Source organism: Pleurodeles waltl, chromosome 2_2, assembly GCF_031143425.1.
Source record: "Pleurodeles waltl isolate 20211129_DDA chromosome 2_2, aPleWal1.hap1.20221129, whole genome shotgun sequence".
Classification (NCBI taxonomy): domain Eukaryota; kingdom Metazoa; phylum Chordata; class Amphibia; order Caudata; family Salamandridae; genus Pleurodeles; species Pleurodeles waltl.
Genome location: NC_090439.1, coordinates 591,887,680 through 591,912,085, shown reverse-complemented (window position 1 = coordinate 591,912,085; position 24,406 = coordinate 591,887,680). Strand labels below are relative to the sequence as shown.

The 24,406-nt window shown below is 44.9% G+C and overlaps 1 protein-coding gene across 2 annotated transcripts in view; it reads left to right on the top strand.

Moving 5' to 3' along the window:
* PRKDC (protein kinase, DNA-activated, catalytic subunit) overlaps positions 1-24,406 on the top strand; it is a 2,139,921-nt gene that overhangs the window by 147,655 nt on the left and 1,967,860 nt on the right. For both annotated transcript variants that reach the window (XM_069220133.1, XM_069220131.1), the window contains exon 11: positions 3,856-4,002. In XM_069220133.1, coding sequence (XP_069076234.1) covers positions 3,856-4,002 — 147 coding nt within the window. The remainder of the gene's footprint in view (positions 1-3,855; positions 4,003-24,406) is intronic.

Below are 24,406 nucleotides of genomic sequence, written 5' to 3'. Positions count from 1 at the left end.
CCTGATAGTGATTAGGAAGAGAGTGAAAAAAACTGCCTGCATTCTAAATGACTTCTTCACATTCTGGCAACAGGAACTGCAGTTCCAATTTAAACTCCTTCCCATCTTCCAAATAGCAGTCGCCAGGGAGACTAATCAGCAACCCTCTGGGTCAAAAGAATTTCTAAGGAGAAGCCTGCCTTCTCTTTCTCTATTTCAGTGTGTAGCGTCCCTTCCTGCAGTCTCTGGAATGCCACCATTACCTTGCCGCTGTCTGGGAAAGTAACCCCCTCTCCATCATGTGCACAAGAACAGGCCCAGGGCTTCTAAAATGGAACCTGCATGCCAGTGCCACTCTGATTCACTCTGACAATCATCCATTGCACACCACACTTACCACACACAGTATTTACCTTTCTGTGGCTTCGCAATCTTTGCACAAGAATGGAGCAAAAATCCAACATACAATATACCATATACTTGTAGTATGGGCACACAGGGAACATGACTGCACATCATGTAGAGGACATTCCAAACAAGGTCTCCTGGATCCTATTTCATGCCACTGGAAAACAGATTGCATTTAAAAAACACTCACACCTTTCTGCTTGTTTATCCTCTATGGTTCTGTATTGCTGATCAAGAGAACTCTTTCCCCATATAAGAGCTCCATGCTTTAAGAAACCATATGCTTAAAATGATGACTGAGGTACAGCCACAAATTATTTCATCTGCCAAGATCAGTCTGATTACCTTTGGTTTTACTCATAGAGGAAAATGAGCAACAGGGCCTATTTCAGATGACCTATAAGTAGATTTTCAAACTTTTTAATTCCATACTCAATTGGATAAGTTTCCTAGACCAGCGTTTCCCAGCCTGTGGTCCACGGATCCCCAGGGATCTGTGACACATTCCCAGGGGGTCCCCAGGCCTGGACCGGCATGAAGGCATTTCTCCAGCTGGGCCTTCTACAGAAACATGTGCGTGCTTTTTTATCTGTTTATTCATTTGTGCAGCAGCTTTAAAAGCACTGCAATGTTCAGTGTAAACTTTGGGACAAAAATAAGTGTCAAGATAACTCTGGTGATTAATGTACCTGCTGGAGAGATGGGAGTTTGTCTAGAGGCAGATTTGACTCATTGAAGGTAGTGCAGATGGTTAATATGTCAGTTGCAAAGAACATGTATCATGCAAAGAACCACATTTTATGTTCATAGCACAGTGGTACCGCTTTTGTCACAGAGATTCTTTTGTTATTGTGCAGTTCATAAGTCACAATCATAATCTAGCACAGTGAGTTATGAACTGCCAACAGAGAACTACATGGAACAAATTGGAAAATTATATTTTTTCCTATTCTTTCATTACTGCTAAAACAAAGGTTTGCTTGCAGAGGAGTACGCTATTACTAAAGTCAAGGCTAGCCACTGCGTTAGGTTCTGAATCCTGAGGTTGTGTTTCTCCAGACCAAGCGCTCTTAGAAAATGCCTAATAGTATGGATGAGGTGAATCCTACACCTTGTAGTCCTCTGTAAAGTATTTTGACACCCTACACTGGTATGAATGGTGCTATAAATCAAATTAAATACATGTGACAGAGACGCTATGGAGAGATGAGAGAGAGGCCTTTATGGTTTTACTTCCTTTGCCCACCACACATTAAATAAAAAAGTTTATGTATCTAAAAAATAAAAACAAAAATCGCTTGGGAAATGTAGAATGTGACTTGAGGATTCAGCTTTCCTAAATAAAACCAAACATTGAAAAGTTAGTCGCCAAGATGCAGCACCAACCTTCCCATAAAAGTTTTCCAATTTTTGCAAGTTTTTCCAATATAAAATAAAGATATGTTTACTAATTTGAGTATTTGTTTGGCGTGTACTTGTTTGTGTATTTTTTGCGAATTACTGTTTTAGTGTTTGAAATTTAAATCGTACAAATTTCTTGGGGGTCCCCAGCTTCCAGTAGTGATTCATTGGGGGTCCTCGGGAGTCAAAAGGTTGGGAAACACTGTCCTAGACAATTAGATGTTTACCAGCAAGTTAGGGGATTGCACCCTCCAATAGAACCTAGTGGCAAGTTCTCACTTCCTTGCTTTTGTACTGAGAACTGGTAGTGTATTACTGCTTGCTAACCATCAGACATCAAAATTATTGGAAGAGATGCTTACGTGGTCCTAGGGTAGGTGTACTGGGACCAGGGTCACAAGTTTAACAATTGTAGACAAAGAACGCTTCCTATCAATGAACAGAAGATCTTGTGTGAGAGCATGCTTTCCCATGGAGGTGAAAGGTGTTTAAGAACAATGCCTGGCCAGGTCATAGGAATGACTTTAATATTCATGTCTCAGCTTAGTTTTTGCCTAGTCTTTTTTTTTTTTTTTTTTTTTTTAAGCATGTTTGAAGCCAAGACAGTGGAAATCATTGTGTAACTTTAGTGCCAAGTCCTGCATTGGACTGATCTCAAAGGAGCCTGGACTACTGCTTATAGAGAAGGCAAAGTTGTTATATTTTGAGTTCAGTTCATGTGGAGGTTAAACACCTCTGGTCTCACCGTTTCAGGCTGTTTATGATGGGATGGAGCATTCCTGCAATTTGAGAGACAATGAGGAACATACCTTTGGGAAATGGTCACTTGCACAACTTCATTGCCAGCCGCTTCTGCAGAAAAAAAGCTTACATGTTGTCTGTATTGGTGCTTAATTTCTACCAGTTCTTTGTAGGGCTCAACTCTAAAGCCTATTGTCCCCTGATCGCTGTGTGACTGGGAAAGTGTATCCAGACCACCAAAGGGCAGTGCTACATAGTCTTTGCTGTTCTGCATTTTGTCTGATTTTCCCTTTCCAATTCCTCCCAGTGGGTACTGACTGTAAGAAGAGAAAGGAGAAGCAAACCAATCTTCCTTTCTCCTGCCTCCCTGCAAACAGTGCAGATGGAGTTCTTTCAGATAGCACATGGGTGCCTAACCTATATTCTCCTGAGGTCTGCCTACTAGGAGCTTTTTGTAAGACCTAAAGCTGACAAGCGCTGCCATGGTTTGCTGACCTGGTCATTTTACTTGCTAGATGCAGTATCGCTATTGTGTTGAAGAGTACTGCGCCTCCTTCTCTCGTTAAATGGCATGTCGCGTTGACACACTAGACAAAGACTGAGAGTGAGTTACTTCACAGCGAGGGTGCACCATTGGGAAGAATTAAAAGAGCAATTACATGCACATGTTAAAAATGATAACGGACCAACTTGTGCTCTGCCCCGCCTTGCCTGGGTTGGTTTCTGGGCACCTCAAACGTACAGTTCAGTTCGTGCTGACATCCCTTCCTTGCACTGTTTGATATCAGAGCCCCATATTGGGACTTTTGCATCACTCTGCTTGCTGAGTGGGGAGGCGCCACTCCTTGGTGCAATATTTGCACATATGCCCCCCTCTTCTTCAGACAGTGGCCAGCCCGTTCCCCCGGCCTGTACCCCATAAACAACCTGTCAAGAGATTTGTGTGTGCTCTACCGTTAGCAAGGTGGTGCCCTTGATGTTTGGTTTTTAGTTAATTCTGTTGAGAGGGTCTGTTAAAAGGTTCATTTGAGTTGTTTTATATTGAAATAAAGATATTATAATGATCCCTGTCTCATGACTCCGTATTCATAAATAGTACGTCCGTCCATAATTCTGTATGTTGAACTGCCAAAAACCTGTTGCCAATAAAAATAAATGAAAATGGTTTAAAAAATAACTTAATTTGAGATCTTTGCTGCATACTACCTAATTGGGTGCTTATAAAAACTAAGTTTACAAAATGCAAAATTCTTAAAACCTAAGTCCTACAAGCAAATGGTTTGAAAGTTAAAATTGAGCCATTCTAATGCATCTGTCTTTTTGAAGATTGCTTTGATGGTGTCCAGCGATCCGGAGACGCACAAGAAAAAGTTGCAGTTCTTCATGGAGCAATTCTATAAAATTATCAGAAAACTGGACTCGACCAGCAAGGAACTGTCTATAGCTATTCGAGGATATGGACTTTTTGCAGCGGTAAGGTTCCAAAGCTTAAGCCGCATATTTTCGTTTGTGAAGTGCTGTATTGAAAGCTGCATATCTGCATTCTATTTACTAATTAAATTGTTTATTTATTTATTAAATATATGAAGTATTTTTATTCTTTTTTTTCACTTGGTGGACTGGGGGATTAAAACTGAAGCTCTTTGGTGTACAGGATGTTTTATTTATATTCTGTTCATATTTTATGTTTTTTCTCTTCTCAGCTGTCTGCCACCTTATTAATTAATATTAATTTTCATAAATGTTGCCTCCCTAACTGAATCAGTTTATTTTGTAGTCGATTCATATCAATTGTGGGAAACTTTCCTTTGTTTGAGAATGAAATTGTATTCCTGCATATCGTACCTGTGAAGAAAGGAGAGAGGAATTCCCGCCCTCTCAAACATGGTTTAAATGTTTGACCTAGGTCCAGTTCCTGAAGTAAAGTGGAAAAAAATGTAATAACGATTACTTATTTACTAATATTTTTTAATGCTTCCATTTCTATGTCAAGGTAATGCAAGAAACGTTTCAATGATATGTTACTGTTTATTCTATGAATAATTCACACACAAAAAAGACAAAGCTTAACTTTCTTGCATTGCCAAGGCCCATCCTTTAGCTGACATCTTTAATAATAGTAAAATATCTTTAATATTTTTAATGGATTCTTACATTGCAGATTCCTCACCTTTAGATTGTTTCTAGGCACCAGATTGAATCTGGAAATTTCATTCAACATTGCTCGCTGTGTGCTGGTAGGTGGTGCTGTATGGTTCGGCAGTGATTTCACACTCCCCCCCCTGAAGTGACTGAGCATAGCTGCAGATAAGTGTCACCTCTGCACGCTGATGTCCGTTCTTTACTTCCTTTTATTTCCATGCCATTTGACACTGATCTGGAGCTTCACTCCCAGCTTTGACTATTTTCTGACAAAACCAAAATTATCCTGACGGTATGCCAGAGAAACCTCTCTTTTGAAAACAAAAGGATTCAAGCTGAGTCACGCATGCAGGAAATAATGTTGGTCACAGGACCTGGGCTCTGGTCACAGCTCAGTCATACAATAAGTGCATCTTCATGCACCCAAGGCAATCAGGAGCAGGAGTTAAAATTTTAGTTTGCAGAACATTTTGAAACGTTTGCAGTCAGAGCCAGCCCTGAGCAAAGTCCCATTCCCTCTCAAACTCTTCTGGTATGTCAAAAATGAATTATAAGCGCAAGAAAGCCAAGCATGAGTTTTCCTCATCCCACCACTGGACGTTTGGCAGGTGACTGCAAGGGTAAGACTCTAAGGGCCTAGAGTCTTTTGACTCCAAGTCAGTCCCAGCGCACCCTAAATTTCCCATGTTGACATCAACACCACAGCAAGGAGTCCGAGTTGCAAATTTTTTAGACTCTTCCAGCTCCCTTTTGCAAGCCTTTAGACTCACAGAACCATTGAGGCCTTCAGTCGGACTTCCGCTGGCAGATCCTCCCTTGATGCTGACTGTCCCCTTGGCCTGTTCCTGGGCCCAAACAGAAGCTTGTTCACACCAGCTCTTTTGTGCTGGTCCCGACAAGAACTCGGCTGATTCTGGATATGATCCCAACCCCAGCCTCTGACTCTGAAATTACATTGCACTATGAAATAACAAAGGTGCAACATTTTGCTCTTCCTTGACAATAGTATTATCTGAAGCTAGAGGCTCTCTTTGACTGTGATGTGATCTGTGACATACATTATCGCTAGGGACACTGATAATGATTAAGAGTCAGACAGTCTGCCCACTCCCTTCTAACTACATTGATGAAGGGACTCATCACCTGATCCACAAACAAAAGAAAGTGCCTCTGTTGCTGTAGTGATTCGGAGAGCAGCAGAAACAATAGATTTGTGCATGCCTACTATGGAAACTAAAGCCAATATATTGATGGAAATTTTTCAGTCAAATCTGTCTTCATCTGATCCACAAATGCTATTTAATGTGACCCTTGTAGACAGTCTCATGTCCACTTGGTAAATCTTCCATCTCTTCCTTTCCCTGCTGCAGCTGTTACCATGCTGCTTTGGTTTGCCCTCTCACACCCACTATCGGCAGATAGGGGATAGGGTATGTCAGACCCTGTTTAGGAGGCCAAAGGGGAGGCAAGAACTAGTGGGCCACAACCAGTAGGCCTTTTGGCGCTGCTGATCTGGGGCCTGTCTTACTATGTCTCTGAAAATAGAGCCACATACAACCCTTTCCTCAGTTGACTGTGAATGCTAGTAGAAGAGGCGAGCAGTCATCGGCTTCTCAGAAAGGTTAGTGTGGGAGTACTTAAGAATCAATACTAGCACCCCCAGCAGCGCAATACAAGCAATGGCAAGCACAGTGATTTTCTTTGTTGAGAAGACTAGTACTTTATTTCACAGAAAACATATGTTCGGTGGCATGTGTAGCTGCAGATACACATGCTGTGCATAGTCCGCCGTCTGGTGTTGGGTCGGAGTGTTACAAGTTGTTTTTCTTCTTCGAAGAAGTCTTTTCGAGTCACGAGACCAAGGGACTCCTCCTCCTTTGTTTCCATTGCGCATGGGCGTCGACTCCATCTTAGATTGTTTTTTTTCCGCCATCGGGTTCGGACGTGTTCCTTTTCGCTCCGTGTTTCGGGATGGAAAGATAGTCATAACTTCGGAAAACTACGTCGGTATTGTTTAGTTCGGTATCGGGTTAGATTAGAATCGACACCGAATCCTGAAGAGCTCCGGTAGCCCTTCGGGGTAATTTCGATCCCCCGTCGGGGCCTGGTCGGCCCGACCGCGTGCAACATCGACACTGATGGAGCGGACCCCGTTCCGATTCTGTCCTAAATGCCACAGTAAATATCCCTATACAGACCAACATTTGGTCTGTAACTTGTGCCTGTCACCCGAGCATAAGGAAGAAACGTGTGAGGCCTGTTGAGCGTTTCGGTCGAGAAAAACGCTCCGTGACCGAAGAGCCAGACGGTTGCAGATGGCGTCCACGCCGACAGGACAACGAGGGTTTGAGGAACAGGGAGAAGAAGAAGAAGCCTTCTCCATCCATGAATCGGACTCAGAAGAATTCGACGTCGAAGAAACCGTGAGTAAGACGTCGAAGCAAGCACCACACGGGAAAACAGACAAAGCCCAGGGGACGCCACTGCCAACAGGCCATGGCTCAACCCATAAAGTAGGTGACCGTCCATCGGCACCGAAAAAAGGCGAACTGGTGCGGAGGTCGTCCGACTCGGGTCGAGACACAGGCACGCAGCAATCTCGGGACCGAGAAAGTGCTGCAGAAAAGGGTCGACACCGAGACAGCACCACCGAGGCTGCTCGGCACAGAGACAGCGGCACCGAAGATGGTCGACGCCGAGAAAGTTCGACACCGAAAAAGAGAAAAATCTCGTCGGAGCCGAAAACAACAAAAGACACGGTTTCGGTGCCTAAACGACCAGCAACCGAACCAACAGCCAGTTCGTACTCAGAGGAACAATCACTGTCCTCCCAAATGCGCAAACACAGGTTTGAGGAAGATTTACAAACCACAGATGTAGACCACACCCAAAAGCGGATCTTCATACAAAGTGGTACAGGGAAGATCAGCACTCTTCCCCCAATCAGGAGGAAAAGGAAACTCGATTTCCAACCACAAGAAAAGACACCACAAGCAAAAGTGGTAAAGAAGGTAACTCCACCACCCTCTCCACCACCGGTAACTCATACATCACCGGCACAGACTCCGTCACATTCACCAGCTCATACCACTATGAGCCAAGATGACCAGGATGCGTGGGATCTCTATGACGCCCCAGTATCAGACAATAGCCCTGAGTCGTACCCTACTAAGCCCTCACCACCTGAAGACAGTACAGCGTATGCACAGGTGGTAGCTAGGGCAGCAGAGTTCCATAACGTGTCGTTACACTCAGAGCCTGTCGAGGATGACTTCCTTTTCAACACCCTCTCCTCCACCCATAGCAATTATCAAAGCCTTCCTATGCTCCCGGGAATGCTAAGGCACGCTAAACAGATCTTTAAAGAACCTGTCAAAAGCAGAGCAATAACTCCAAGGGTGGAGAAGAAATATAAAGCACCGCCCACGGACCCTGCTTTTATCACATCACAACTGCCACCAGATTCAGTTGTCGTAGGAGCAGCTCGTAAAAGAGCCAACTCGCACACATCAGGCGACGCACCACCTCCAGACAAGGAGAGCCGCAAGTTCGACGCAGCTGGGAAAAGGGTTGCAGTAGAAGCTGCAAACCAGTGGCGCATCGCTAACTCGCAGGCGCTCCTAGCGCGATATGACAGAGCCCATTGGGACGAGATGCAGCATCTCATCGAGCATCTACCCAAAGAATTCCAGAAACGGGCAAAACAAGTGGTTGAGGAGGGACAAAATATCTCCAACAACCAAATACGTTCCTCTATGGATGCAGCGGATACAGCTGCAAGAACAATAAATACCGCGGTAACCATAAGGAGGCACGCATGGTTGCGCACATCCGGCTTCAAACCTGAGATACAACAGGCAGTGCTCAATATGCCGTTCAATGAACAACAATTGTTTGGACCCGAAGTGGACACGGCAATTGAAAAATTGAAAAAAGATACTGACACAGCTAAGGCCATGGGCGCACTCTATTCCCCGCAGGGCAGAGGCACTTTTGGCACGTTTCGCAAAACAACCTTCAGAGGGGCGTTTCGAGGTCAAACCACACAAGCTAGTACCTCACAAACAACACCGTCTACCTACCAGGGACAGTACCAAAGGGGAGGCTTTCGGGGCCAATACAGAGGGGGACAATTCCCTAGAAACCGGGGAAAATTTCAGGGTCCCAAAACCCCGCCAACCAAACAGTGACTCACAAGTCACTCAACCCCTTCACACAACACCAGTGGGGGGAAGACTAAGCCAGTTCTACAAATTTTGGGAGGAGATAACAACAGACACTTGGGTCTTAGCAATTATCCAGCATGGTTATTGCATAGAATTTCTCCAACTCCCTCCAAACGTCCCACCAAAAACACAGAATATGTCAAAACAGCATTTAGACCTGCTAGATCTGGAAGTTCAAGCATTACTACAAAAAGACGTAATAGAATTCGTACCAGGTCCACAAAGAAACACAGGAGTTTACTCACTGTACTTTCTAATACCAAAAAAAGACAAAACACTGAGACCAATCTTAGATCTCAGAACACTAAACACCTACATCAAATCGGAACACTTTCACATGGTCACGCTACAGGACGTATTACCACTGTTGAGACAGCAAGACTACAGGACAACCTTAGATCTAAAAGACGCGTATTTCCACATACAGATACATCCCTCGCACAGGAAATACCTAAGGTTCGTATTCAAGGGAATACATTACCAATTCAAAGTGTTGCCGTTCGGTATAACAACCGCACCAAGAGTCTTTACAAAATGTCTAGCAGTAGTAGCTGCACATATCAGAAGGCAGCAAATACACGTGTTCCCCTACCTAGACGATTGGCTAATCAAGACCAACTCCCTAACAAGGTGTTCACACCACACAGATTATGTCATACAAACCCTCTACAAACTAGGGTTCTCCATCAACTATACGAAGTCACACATTCTGCCGTGCCAAACACAGCAATACTTGGGAGCGACAATCAACACAACAAAAGGGATAGCCACTCCAAGTCCACAAAGGGTTCAACATTTTTACAAAGTCATACAAGCCATGTATCCAACACAAAAATACATGCAAAGATGGTGTTAAAACTCCTAGGCATGATGTCCTCATGCATAGCCATTGTCCCAAACGCAAGATTGCACATGAGGCCCTTACAACAGTGCCTAGCATCACAATGGTCACATACACAGGGTCACCTTCTAGATCTGGTGTTAATATACCGCCAAACATACATCTCGCTTCTATGGTGGAACAGTATAAATTTAAACAAAGGGCGGCCTTTCCAAGACCCAGTGCCACAATACGTGATAACTACAGATGCTTCCATGACAGGGTGGGGAGCACACCTCAATCAACACAGCATCCAAGGACAATGGGACGTACATCAAAGAAGGTTTCATATAAATCACCTCGAATTGTTAGCAGTATTCCTAGCGTTGAAAGCATTTCAACCCATCATAATCCACAAATACATTCTTGTCAAAACAGACAACATGACAACAATGTATTATCTAAACAAACAGGGGGGAACACACTCGACACAGCTGTGTCTCCTAGCACAAAGGATATGGCAGTGGGCAATTCACAACCACATTCGCCTAATAGCACAGTTTATTCCAGGGATCCAGAATCAGCTAGCAGACAATCTCTCTCGGGATCACCAACAAGTACACGAATGGGAGATTCACCCCCAAATTCTAAACTCTTACTTCCAAATTTGGGGAACACCTCAAATAGACCTATTTGCAACAAAAGAGAACGCAAAATGCCAAAACTTCGCATCCAGGTACCCACACCAGCAGTCTCAAGGCAATGCTCTATGGATGAATTGGTCAGGGATATTTGCGTACGCTTTTCCCCCTCTCCCTCTTCTTCCATATCTAGTAAACAGATTGAGTCAAAACAAACTCAAACTCATACTAATAGCACCTACATGGGCAAGACAACCTTGGTATACAACACTACTAGACCTGTCAGTAGTGCCTCATGTCAAACTACCCAACAGACCAGATCTGTTAACACAGCACAGACAACAGATCAGGCATCCAAACCCAGCATCGCTGAATCTAGCAATTTGGCTCCTGAAATCCTAGAATTTGGACACTTAAACCTCACACAAGAATGTATGGAGGTCATAAAACAAGCTAGAAGGCCATCCACTAGACACTGCTATGCAAGTAAATGGAAAAGATTTGTTTGCTACTGCCATAATAATCAAGTTCAACCATTACATGCATCTCCAACGGATGTAGTAGGATACTTACTACATTTGCAGAAATCAAATCTGGCCTTCTCTTCCATAAAGATACATCTCGCAGCAATATCTGCATACCTGCAGATTACTCATTCAACTTCACTGTTTAGAATACCTGTCATTAAAGCATTTATGGAAGGCCTAAAGAGAATTATACCACCAAGAACACCACCTGTTCCTTCATGGAACCTCAACATTGTCTTAACAAGACTCATGGGTCCACCTTTCGAACCCATGCATTCTTGCGAAATACAATACCTAACGTGGAAAGTTGCATTTCTCATTGCCATTACATCTCTAAGAAGAGTAAGTGAAATTCAGGCGTTTACTATACAGGAACCATTTATTCAAATACACAAAAATAAGGTAGTTCTAAGAACCAATCCAAAATTCTTACCAAAAGTTATCTCACCGTTCCACTTAAATCAAACAGTAGAACTACCAGTGTTCTTTCCACAGCCAGACTCAATAGCTGAAAGGGCACTACATACATTAGACATCAAAAGAGCACTAATGTACTACATTGACAGAACAAAACTAATTAGGAAAACAAAACAACTATTTATTGCATTTCAAAAACCTCATACAGGAAACCCAATATCAAAACAAGGTATAGCCAGATGGATAGTTAAGTGTATCCAAACCTGCTACCTTAAAGCAAAGAGAGAGCTGCCTATTACACCAAAGGCACACTCAACCAGAAAGAAAGGCGCTACCATGGCCTTCCTAGGAAATATTCCAATGAAAGAAATATGTAAGGCAGCAACATGGTCTACGTCTCACACATTTACTAAGCACTACTGTGTAGACGTGCTATCTGCACAACAAGCCACAGTAGGTCAAGCTGTACTAAGAACTTTATTTCAAACTACTTCCACTCCTACAGGCTGAACCACCGCTTTTGGGGAGATAACTGCTTACTAGTCTATGCACAGTATGTGTATCTGCAGCTACACATGCCACCGAACGGAAAATGTCACTTACCCAGTGTACATCTGTTCGTGGCATTAGTCGCTGCAGATTCACATGCGCCCACCCGCCTCCCCGGGAGCCTGTAGCCGTTTGGAAGTAATCTCCAACATTTGTACATTTGTAAATATATTACCTTAACCTTTATTTTGTACATACTTATTCATTCCATTGCATGGGCACTATTACTAACATACACAACTCCTACCTCACCCTCTGCGGGGAAAACAATCTAAGATGGAGTCGACGCCCATGCGCAATGGAAACAAAGGAGGAGGAGTCCCTCGGTCTCGTGACTCAAAGACTTCTTCGAAGAAAAACAACTTGTAACACTCCGACCCAACACCAGACGGCAGACTATGCACAGCATGTGAATCTGCAGCGACTAATGCCACGAACAGATGTACACTGGGTAAGTGACATTTTCCTTCTATTACACATTCAATAATGCATGAACATCTGTTGGAAGGATGTGAGTCTATGTGCTTTCAGGGGCCTCATCTCACTAATCCAATTACCCCTCCTTCTGTCCCATAATAAGCCCCCACCATCTCTTGCCTCCCCCCACCCCCTCCTTCTCAGGTTCAGATTTTGAGGTAGAGTTTATAGGTGCAGTTTGTGCTCCTCTTCTCCTAATTTGGTTTTAGCACTCAGTCTCTCAGGCATAGCCCCGCTTAGGCTCTAACACTGTTCATAGGACCACTTTTGGTCTTCTTGCAGCAGTGAGCCATGCAGTACGTTGCACAGAGAGTTTCAACAGGAGCAGGTTGGTGGCCCACTTTGAGCACCTAGGTGTGGGTCACGTCTGATGAGTACTTGACTCGCTGCAAGGCGCCCTCCAACATGCTGGTGAGTGCTTGGCGTTTCTTCTTGAGTACAACGGCCACACGCTTGCAGATGCAAGTACTTGCCGTCTCTTCTTGAGTACAAAGGCCACATGCCTGCAGGTGAATCTTCAGTGCAGCAGACCCCAGGCAATATATTCAGCACATTGTGCCTCAAGCTGACAACCTTAATTCTTCACAATGCACCTCTATGTTACTTGATGTTATGGACTGGACCTGACGTAACGACACACTTGGGCAGTGCCTTAGTCACACAGGCCAGCTGTGGGGCAATGGGGCCACCAGCAGGTGATTATCTCATTTTCAGTCAGGCCTGCCACTCTAGCACATAGCACCAGGTGCCTTGGTAGCTATGACTGGGAAAGGTGATGAACATCACCCTGCCCAGTCTTGCAGCACAGTGTTTCCTTTCGTGCTCTTGCTAGCTAGTTTCTGGCAGACAAACTCTAAGGCAGGGTCAGTTATGCCGGTCCCTTCCATGAACATCTCCTTCTGCAGGGTTAGTGCTTCCTACCCTTGCTCACAGGATGGTGTCTTGGCACTCAGGACAGTCCAGTTATTCCTTCTTCAGATCTGACTCAAGGTGACGTTCCCTCGCCTCTGAGGAGTTGGCTGTTGGTTTTACACCAACCCTTGACTGCATAGTAGTCACTGAGTAGTCTGGAGTACTCCTCCTTGGTAAAAGAGATCACAACAACAAAATACAGTGAGCCTTGGGCTCCCATCCTTATACCGCAGATAGAGGATTTATATTCCACGTCTGCTTTCTTAGAACTGGTATGGGTCAGTTCTACTTTAAAGTGCCCTAGCCTGGCCTTTGTCTGTGATGCTGATCTGCCCAGTCTCTAGATGGAGTGCCCATCATCAAAGAATAACAAAGCAGTTTGAGCTGGCAGCATCCAGCTATTTACGACTCCTCCTCACAAAGATCAAGAAGACAGACAAGAATCTGTAGCCCTTCAAAATACTTCTTTCCTGAGCAACAGATACTGCAGGCCTCACCCTGTGCCCCCCTGCCATCTACCCAATGGCATCTGTACTGCCTAAGGTATCAGGAAGGGCTGTGCCACTTTTAAAGATATGTGGTCTCCTCTTTCCTCACTATGGCGACTGGTGTCTTCACCTACCCCCCTTGCTAGGAAATAATAATAAATCCAGGATTTGTAAAGTGTGCAAATCACCCATGAGGGTCTCAAGGTGCTGAATTGTAGGCAACAGGGAGATTAAGTGATTTGCCCAGAATCACAGGATGTTGAGCAGACACTGAGACTTTAACTTGATTTCCCCTAGCTTTGAAGTCAGCAGTGCAGGCCGTTCGGCCACATCCTGTCCGTGCCAGAAATACACATAGGCTGAGTAGGAAAAAGCAACCTCTCGTCCAACTTGTTCTGTAGTCCAGACTGTGGCCTTCCATAATTGAATCCACAGGCCTGTATCACTCGTGCATGGCACACTATCAGTTTTAGCACTATCATATCGGCGTTCATGATCCTGGGTTTATTGTGAGTAGCGGAACTTATGAGATGAATGAGTCTGTAAGCACGCATTTGTGTCTCACAGGTAGAAAAGATGGTTACTAAAATTCTCTTTACAAGATATGCTGCCAGCACCGCACTGTATACATAAAACCCGCAGCAAGGATAGCAGTCCTCTGTGACTGAGGGTGTGCTTGGTGCACCTCTAGTGGTTAAGAACAAGGTCACTCACAAGGGATTAGTGTGTGGCATGATAAAAATCAAAAACAAGGACCAGCTGTATTTGCACTTAGGGCATGCATGGCAGGGGTTCACAACTGTACATCACGCAGGAGATATTCTTGTTCCAACAGTATATTTACTTCCCGGTTGGAAATACATCAAGTCAGACCGATGAGTTGTCGAAATTGTTCAAATGGGCTATGCCCTGACTTTAGTAGCATCCCTACCTCCTAGTCCCCCAAACCAGAGCAATTTCTGGTGGACCATGCCACTGTCTTGATGCAAGAAGCCAGTCTACTGCTGAGTGAGAGCCAGGCTCAGAGAGAGGGTGCTACTGGCGCTACTTCCTTCTGTTGAAGGACAAATGCCTCAGGCCTATAATTGGCCTCTGAATATTGAATGCCTTTCTGAAGAAGGACATGTTCCAAATATTCAGACTGGCTCAGTTCCTCTCTGCTCTGTTTCCAGAAGACTGGATGGTGTCCCTGGATTTGCAGGGCGCAAAGTTTCATGTCACCAATATACAGTCTTATAGATGTTTCAAAATGGGGCAATAAAACTTTAAACTTGTTTTGCTGCCCTTCGGCCTTACCTTGGTCCCTTGAGTGTCCATGAAAAGTGATAGTGGTAGCGGCTCCTCTTTGGAGGTCAGGTAATAACAAGTATTTTTGTACCATGATGACTGGCTGCTCAAGGCGTCGTCCTTGGAGGCATTTATAGACCACTACAGGATGATGGCCGGGCACTTGATCCCCTTGGTGTTTTCCATCCACAAATCAAACTCCTACCTGACCCTGCGCAGAGGAGTCACCTCATGTGGGCCATCATGAGCACTGTGGTGTTTAGGGCCCTTCCACCACTGTAGCAAGTCCAGGATTTTTCTGGTTTAACCCTGGGTCTCGGTGAGGGTGGTTCATATGCTTCTTGGGCTTCTGGCCTCATGCATTCTCCTTGTGCTTATGGGGACCATGCAGTAAAACCTAAAATTTCAGTGACCTCCACACCAGGGTTGTCTCTCTGATGCTGGTCAGCTCTCTGAATAGATAGTTTATGACCTTGGTGACAGATTAGCACCACCCTGCCCTGTGCAGCCCACTTTCTCTTCTCCACTGAGACGTCATGGTTTATCTTTGTTTTTTTTTTTGTGTGTTTTTATGTCGTGCGAACATGGCCCACGGCATAAGCGCATTTTAATTGAGCACCAGATTACATTTTTGGCTAAGGAGAGTAAGTGCCAGCCACTCTAGTTTTTGGGCCACATCACTTCCCATATGTGCTCCAGTTGTGACAGATATGTCACTGCTGTAGTGAAGGGTCATCTGGGAAGAGCATGGAGGTCAGAGGACTGTGGTCTCACGCAGAGAGCCAGCTCCCCATCCACCTTTTGGAGCTTAGCTCGATCCTTCTGGACCTCAAAGCCTTCCTGATGACTATCAAGGGAAGGTTAGTACAGGTCTTTTTGTATAACAGGACCACAGTGGGATTATGCAACTGTGCCAGGAGGTGCTCTGTCTCTGGCGGTGGCTGGACCACTGGAAGCTCTTTTTTTAGTGGTCTGACGCTTAATGGGGTCTCTGAACACCAGGTTCTTATTCCACTTTAATTTGACTTATTGAAACACAAAGCTGAAATAATCAGACAGTCACATGCTTTGCAGTACAATCTGATATTGCTCTGCTTATTTAGTTAAGTTTTTTCGTACACTAATAAAACACACTATACACCATAACTATTTTTACCTTATAAAAATGGAACACCTTGCAGGATAAGTGGTCCCCACTGTGATAAGTGGTAACGGGCAAATCACAAGTTCGAATTTCTGGAAAGCAGACTGTGCCGATATGTTTAAAAAAAATAACTTCACAGCATGTAATAGTGAAAAAACAAGCCAAAGACCTGGAGGAAAAACAAAGATCAGATGTATTGCTGTCTAGTAACAGTGCCTCTTCCTGCATTGCAAGAGGAGTTGCTTAGCAACAGAAAATATATTTATCAAACAAATTCCTCAGGTCACGAGCATACGTTGCACTTGAGCAGCACCCCCAATCAACAACCATGCAAGCGCTGTGTTTCTGCTGCCATTGAAACTCTGTTGCAAAGGCTAATGTTGGGGATAAGGGAAACTTCATTGTTCAATCCTTAAAGTAAGCCCCCAAACAATAGTTAATGAATCCAGTCTAATGTAAAACAGTATTCTCTACTTGTTCAAAAAACAGAACGTTATCCATTTCTCTGTATGGCACTGTAGGTATGCTTTTTACTTTGTCTTCCGTACAGTTCAGACCAGTGATTACAGATGTTGTTACAATGATGATGTCACTTAGTAATTTCAGCCGACACATGGATATAGGCCTTACACTAAGGATCTAAAAAAGATTTTACATTTGGGGTGCTCCGCTGTTCAGCATTTTTTGAGTTGTGCTATGATCAACAGTTTTGGGTGTCTGGCTCAGACACACTGTGGCGACAGGTGTGGTAATAGCATTTTGAGCACCACTGATATTGTTGACCACAGTGCTCTGAGGATAGGGATGTGTGACATTCTCACCACTGCCTTCTTTTTCTCAGTGCCATTGAGTGCAGTGGCATTGAGTAGAGTAGTGCAGAGTAGAGTGGCGTAGAGCTCAGTGGCAGAGATTTCAGTGTTGAAGAGTGCAGTGGTGTAGAGTACGGTGATGCAGAGAAATATCCAGTGGCATAGAGTGCAGTTGTGTAATGTGCAGGGGCATAGAGTGCAGTGGTGCAGAGTAGAATAGGGTGGCATACAGAGTGCAGGGGCATAGAGTTGAGTGTTACATAGTAAAGTGCATTGGTGTACATTTTATTGGCATAGAGTGCAGTGGCGCAGTGTGCAGTATTGGAGAGAGGTGTAGAGCACAGTGGCCTAGAGTGGAGTTATGCAGATTAGATTAATGTGGACTGGACCGAAATGGTGTAGATTGCAGTGATAAAGAATGCAGGGGTGTAGATTAGTGTTGCAGAGTGCATTGGCAAAGAGTAGAGTGGTACAGGGTAAGTAGAGAGGCGTAGCATGAAGTGGTGTAGAACACAGTGTCATATAGTGGTGTGGTGCAGGGTGTAGTGGTGTGGTGCAAAGTGGAATGGTGCAGGGTAGTGTGGAGTGGTGTTGAGTGGAGTACTTATGGTGTGGTAACACACTGCAATTACAGACAACACATATTCAATTGAAGTGACCATTACATATGTACAAACAGACAGTTTAACTGATAAAACTATAGAGTTCACAGATGAAAATGTGTGGAAATTGTATCACCTAGTGTATTGATTTGTTTTAATCATATTAAAGTATCTATTTCCAACACACTTCAGAAATAACAAAAAATGTGCTTCATTTATATTTCTAATTCTGATATACTTAAACAGTTCATTTAAGTGGTGTTGAGTGCCAGAAAAATAACTCTTTCCTACCCCCAATGTCCAGCAAGATTGTCACATAAATCTTCTCACTTTGAAGTCTGAGAAAGAAAAGTAAACAAGCACCCTTTGAAGACAGCGCCTGATGTTTGACCGTTCACTCTTTTGATATATGGTTAGCCCCCTCCCACTTTTTGCCTGGTATATGATGTGGTTTCAAGGTTTTAAGTGCCCTGGGCCCCTGCCAAACAGGTTCATAGGGCCAGATCTCTTTCCCAAAACTGATGTGATGCATTGGCACAACTGGCAACACCTTTAGCTGCCACTATAAGTTCCTAATAAATGTTACTTAGGTACCCAGGGCATGGGGTACTAAGGGTATGCCCCTAGGGGCAGCAGCACAGATTGTGCCAATGGGACCCTGCTTCCAAGTACACTCAGCACTGCCATTGCAGGCTGAGTGTCCTAGTGCAATCTGAAAATGTAAACCTGACATTGCACACAGCCTGTGTGATCTCTCCACTACACACTGCATGTACTTTAAGTACACCAGCCCTCTGGCATGCCTTCCAGTCCTAAGGCAGGGTGCACTATAATGCATGTATGGGCATATGAACATGAGCAGTATGCCCTTACCATGTCCTTGCCAAACCTGGGACTTAGTAAGTGTACAGAGAAGCTGTTTTAAATGCATGTGCTGGACACTGGTCAGTATGAGTTTCATACCTACATGACGGCCACTACGAAACCCAGGTTGTTTGGTATCAAACAACTCTGAACAATAAATCCAAACTGGTACCAGTACTGGATTTATTGCAAATTATATCCGGGGCAACTTAGAGGTGACACCTGCAAAGCTAACTAGCCCTGGCATGGTTGCTGGCCGGTCACAACTAGCCTGCCACCACCAGACAAGACTCAGGATCCCTGGGTTGAGGGCCTTTGCTCCCTGGGACCAGAAAACACAGCCTTTCCTGGGCAGAGGTGTTACACCTCCTGCCCCAGAATTGTGCACTGTCCTGGCTATGAGCTTCAAAGGCCTTGCCGCCTTTGAAACTTGTCCCCCAGTCCTGCTGCTAGCAGCAGATGGCCGTCCTCACTGAAACAACCCCCCCCCTCAGACTTTTGGTTGGTGCAACAGCAGGAAAATGCACAAAGACCATGAGGAGTGACCACTCCCAAGATGTTGCAGTCGAGGTGACCTCTCCATTTCATTTTCCTCCATCTTGCATGATAGCAAAATTGCCAGTCTGGGATTGGGATCTATCTCTGCCCACAGGAAGTGGTCACATAGTGGGTGTAGCCACCCTAAGGTAGATAGCTGATTGGCTACTATTAGGTACTCCCCTAAAGGCCCACTAAATGCAGTATTTGGTGGATATCCCAGGACCTGAAGGTCAGATCTGACAGACACAAGAAGACCAGCAGCAAAGAAGACTCAAAGCTCGAGAACAGAAGTCCTGCTGAAGAAGAAAAAGGTGCCAAACCCTGCATGCTACACCCAGGACTCGACCGTTGCCACTGACTGGTTGACTGGACATCTGACAGACTCTTAAGAAATCCCAGATGACCTCCAACCTTCTCAAAATTGCCAAGAACCTCCTTCCAGAGTGAAAACTTCACTCTCTACAACCAAGAAGAGAGAACCAGTGAAGTCCAGGAACTGGACATAGCAGCTGGACTAAATTTTACCCGACAGACCCAGAGGACAAACTCTGCGAGCGTGCCGAGTTTAGTGGCACTGCGACCTCCGGTGGCTGAACCGTGCAGTAGCCAGAGGTACTGGTCCCCCTAACGTTGGACATCCAGAAGAAAAGTCCACTCTGAACTCCCAGAGGACCAGAAGCAAGCACCAGTCGAGGGACATAAGGGCACCCAAGAACCACCCCCCAGAGTGGCCCTGCTGACCCGCAATACACCCTCCAAGTGACCTGCCCCCTGGTTTCAAAGGCTTCTTTGCGCACAGCTCTTGGCTGACCTATCTGCTCTGCACCCAGCTTCCCTGGCCCCTGCATCGGAGAACCAACTGTGCTCTAATGGTCCCCACCCCTTGCAACCTCTACACTCAAAGGGAACCCACCGTACTCACCTTGAAAGTCCGTCTGTGTAGTGCATTTCCAAGTGGTCCCCCTCGCGGGTCCTGCACCAGCTTCAAGACTTTCAGCAGCTGCTTCCGTTCGGACTGGGAACCGGCCAAACTTCTCCGGCTGGCCTACAGGACACCTGGGCCTAAAAACAGAAGGGAACATTGGTAAACTCATTGCCTAATTTTTATATGCATTTTTTAAGTTTTCTCCCATTGATTCCCATGGTGTGTAATTATGCACAAAAAGATTTATTTTTGCTAAACTTTGAAAAATCATAACTTATAAAGTACTAAACCGATTTCGTTGATCTTGGTCTTAAAAAAATTGATAAAAATCTGAAGTATTTTTGTAAATTGGTCTGGAGTTATTCTTTTGAGATGTGCATATTTATTAATACTGTGAGTACAACGAATGATTAGCACTTTCCCAAGACTGGCCTAACTGCTCAACTAAGCTACCACACAAATTAGGGCATTAGGTGGTCTAGTTTTTACCTCTGTAAACCAAAGTGGGGTTGCTCGGACTCTCTGCACAGTGCACATCGTTTTTTTACACTATATAGAGAGATAGCCTCTTACATGTACATCAGATATGACGAGATAAGAAAAAGAAAGGGAGCACTCGGAAGGATATTGTAAATAAGAGTTGGGCAAGGGTAGGTACAAACTCAAGCTGCACAGTCTAAAATAAACAAAGCCATCAAATGGAAAGCAAGAAAATGTGAGTTACAAACCACAAAGCCAGTGGCAAGCAATGGACAGAATGCATTCCTAGGTTAGCCTTCTGAATGTCCCCAAGATATCTTTAGCTAACCAGACAGCTGTTAAAAAGGTGAACTTTTATTATTTGTGCCTTCACACACTTTAATCCAAATACAATGCAATCCTCACGTAAACAGGCAATATGCTGTTGTGCAAAGTACCTCACAGTTCAGGCACCAAATGGCTACCTTGTGGGTAAAATCAAAATGTTTGCTGACACTTTATTTGAACTAGTAGCTGAAAGGCACTGACCTTTTGCTGTACTCTGAATTCTAAATGTTGGGTGATCCAGAAACAGAATGAGTCCTTAAACAAGCAGTAGCTGAAAAGTCTACCCAAATGTATTATTTTATGCATTATTTACAAAACAGTTGGAAATACCTAAAATGACCAGCCCCTTGGACCTCATAAAAATATTTAACTTGCCACTTCTCAAAGCAGTGGTGGCAATGACTGTTTTTACTTGAATTGTTCCATTTGAGGAGCCAGTTTTATGAGTGCCCACTTCTGTTTTAGAAGCGCTGGATAATTGTATTGAAGATGCGATCTTTCCACTACTTCAGCAAACTAGGCATTTTACATTTTTAGCACCTCATGTCCAATAATATATCTAGTATTCTCACCTAACCTTATTCTTACCCTTAATCTCTAGTTTGGAGAAATTATCTCTTTTAGTTCTATAAAAAATGCTTTTTTATCTATAGGAGAGCACTTAATGAGGCTCAGAAAGGCCAGTCGTCACACACTGTAATTTCAGATGGCCTATATCCAATTATTTTTACTTAACCTTCATAACGTGCCAGCTAAAGAGTCCAGTCACCAGGTGTAAATCTGAAATGCTATTTCCTTCTTGACTTCAGGGGCATATCTTCGGGGCCAGGTAGAGGGCAGATGTCTGGGGTGGAACAACCAGAGAATAATTTGGGAGTCTGGTGGTGACCTAGTGAAAAAGTCAGGTCTGATTGTGATTGAATGTAGTGTTGGGAGGGTGAGACTGTTAACTAAGAGGCTGGACCTAGAATATGGATATGGTTTAAAGTTGTTTGCCAACACACTAAACCCCTGCCTCTCTAACACTGCGTATCAGCCTTGATTACCATCATGCATTGTGTGTGAAGGCATGCCAGAGCTGTGCACAGCACACTAGACCAATCTTCATGGTGGAAATCAGGTCAGGAGTAGGATTACATTCACTCAGCCAGAAGTATGGGCTTCTAATTTCACTTTTTGGCCCCCGAAGCAGAATCAATTTTGCTCTCCTCTGCCCATGTGTGTAACAGATTGTCAGAGCTGCAACCTCCATTAACTGATCTTCGAAGGTACATGGATGAGGACACAAATTAATCCTTTACTTTTAGTAGGTTTATCTTGTGTGATGGATCTTCTGGCTAAGACTTGATATTCTGAGTCACTGAAACACCACAATCAGCTTTTCTCAGGCTTTCTGTTGGCATGTCACTGTCACCTATTCATCCATGCACTGCGTGACAGTGAGCCCAGGGTCCAGGGTGGTGGTCCCAGGGTGACAATAACTTTAGTTCAGCATTGATGTGCATTTTCCAGAGTACTGCATATAAATGTTGTAGGAAGCTAGCTCTTCATATAGTGGAGCAAAACGATGTACCCTGTGCAGATAGTCCAAGCAATCCAGAGAGGTATCACAGAGGTTAGTACTAAGCATGTAAGGCACACACTCACACAGCAGTACGTAAGACACACATTCAATAAAGAAATCCAACACCAATTTATAAAAATACCGCACACTTTAATAAAAACTTTGATACCAGGATCACCAGAATCAGGTGAGTACTTTTCGAGTTGGGAGTTTTTAGAGTTTGCAGAAGCTGCATTTTTCAGATGTGGTAATGTCATCCTATGGGGGAAGAACAAGCACTGCCTACCTACAGGTATACCACAATGACTTATGGGACCATTCTCTTGAACTTGGGGAAAGTATGGGACACAGTCCAAGGCCACACCAGCAGGTCACCTCGGGCAGCACTGGGGCAGCTGGGTGCAGCTCAGCGTTGGGTACCCTTTGTAAGTCTATGGGGATCGGTCTGGTTACAAAGTTGCTGTAGGGATGGACTAGAAGATCAGTCAAAGAGAACCCACAGGGGGGGTTCTTCCCTTGACATCCTCGGGCACATGGGGACACAGTCGGTCCACTTCCCCTCCAGCTGTGGGATGCGGGTGTAGTGGTGTCTTCTGGTGTTGGGCCCAGTGCTATAGTTCCTCTCAGGAGCAGTGGTACCCGCAGAAACGGTCTGCAGGTGTGGATCCAGTCTAACCAAGCCAACAGGTGGGCTCAGGTCTCACGAGGCTGTGAGACGCGTGGACACCCTTGGTCCTCTTCTCCTTGGTCAGAGGCGGACTGGTGCAGAGGTGTCCTGAGGTGTTGGTTCTTTGTCTTCAGATCACTTGCAGTTGCTGGGGTCTGCAGAAACAGGCTGCAGATGCCGTGGTGAAGTCCACAGTGGGTGAACTCAAGGTGGGCTTCATTTCTGGAGGACTTGGGGACCGCACTGACTCCTTTGGCCCTCTTCAACTTGTGCTAGGCGGCTTGGGTGCAGTGGTGATGTCCGGTCCTGGTCCTCTTAGTTCTTTCTTAGGTGCCTGCTGATGAAGGGGAGTAGCTCCTCTACTCCAAGGGAGTTGTTCTTGGGGATTTGCGAAGCACTGGCAGCTGTCCTAGTTTCTTGGAGGCTGCAGTGGCAGGACAGGTCATTTGCCCCTCGAGGGTCGGGTGAAGCAGGCAGGCTAGCAGGGTTGGCGCCAAGCCCATCGTGCTCCGTGGTTCTCGGGTTCACAAGACTTCTTGTCCACTCCTTCCTTTGTGTCCAGCAAAGGTCTGTTTTCCTGGTATCAGGGGTTCCCTTAAATACTCAGTTTAGGGGGTGTTAAGGGGAGTGAAGGGTAGTAGCCAAAAGGCTACTTAACCTTGCTGTCAATACACCCCCTAGATGACTACTTCATGTGGGGAGTGGGTATCACCCTGTCCAGAGGTCCTAAATTCCACCAGATGCAAGATGAGGGTGTGTCCAGTGTAGAAATGTAACACGCCTCATGCTCAGCTAATGTTCCTGCCTTTCTGGGTGCCCAATGTGCCCTGGAGCAGGGGGAGGTGGGTGGGGAGGCATCCTCCTCTGAGGAAGGCCAGTTCTGCATACCAAAAGCGAGGCCATCAAGTAGCTGGGGAACTCATAATGACCAGTGTCCAGCACATGTATTTAAAATGGCTTCCTTGTTCACTTATGTCTAAGAATTGACAGACTTAGCATTGGGATAGCTGCTCTTGCAGATATGCCACAATACAATGCACCCTGCCATCAGGGCTGAAAGGCCTGCTGTAGAGGTGGCTTAAATTAATACATGCAGTGTTGTGTGCCATGTTGTGTTTTCACTTTTAGGGAGCACCTTGTTACGCAGTCTGCAATGGCAGTCTGCATGAGTTTGGTGCTGGGTCCCTCAGAGTGGCACAATTGTGCTGCATCTCCTAGGGGACCCTCTGCAGTACCTAGGCCTTACTAGGGATTTAAAAAGGTGCTACAGGGCCTGGTCACTTGGGGATCAAGTGACCAGGTGTCTTGTTGTGGGGAAGATCTCTGGCAATGGGGACCTGTTTGACAGGAACTCATTGCACTTCAGTCAAATTTGCATCAAAAACCAGGCAAAAGGTGTGAGGGAGTGGTCCTGCAACCAGAACCTAGCTTCCTATAAACGAAGTTAATCGTTTTGTATTCTATGTAAC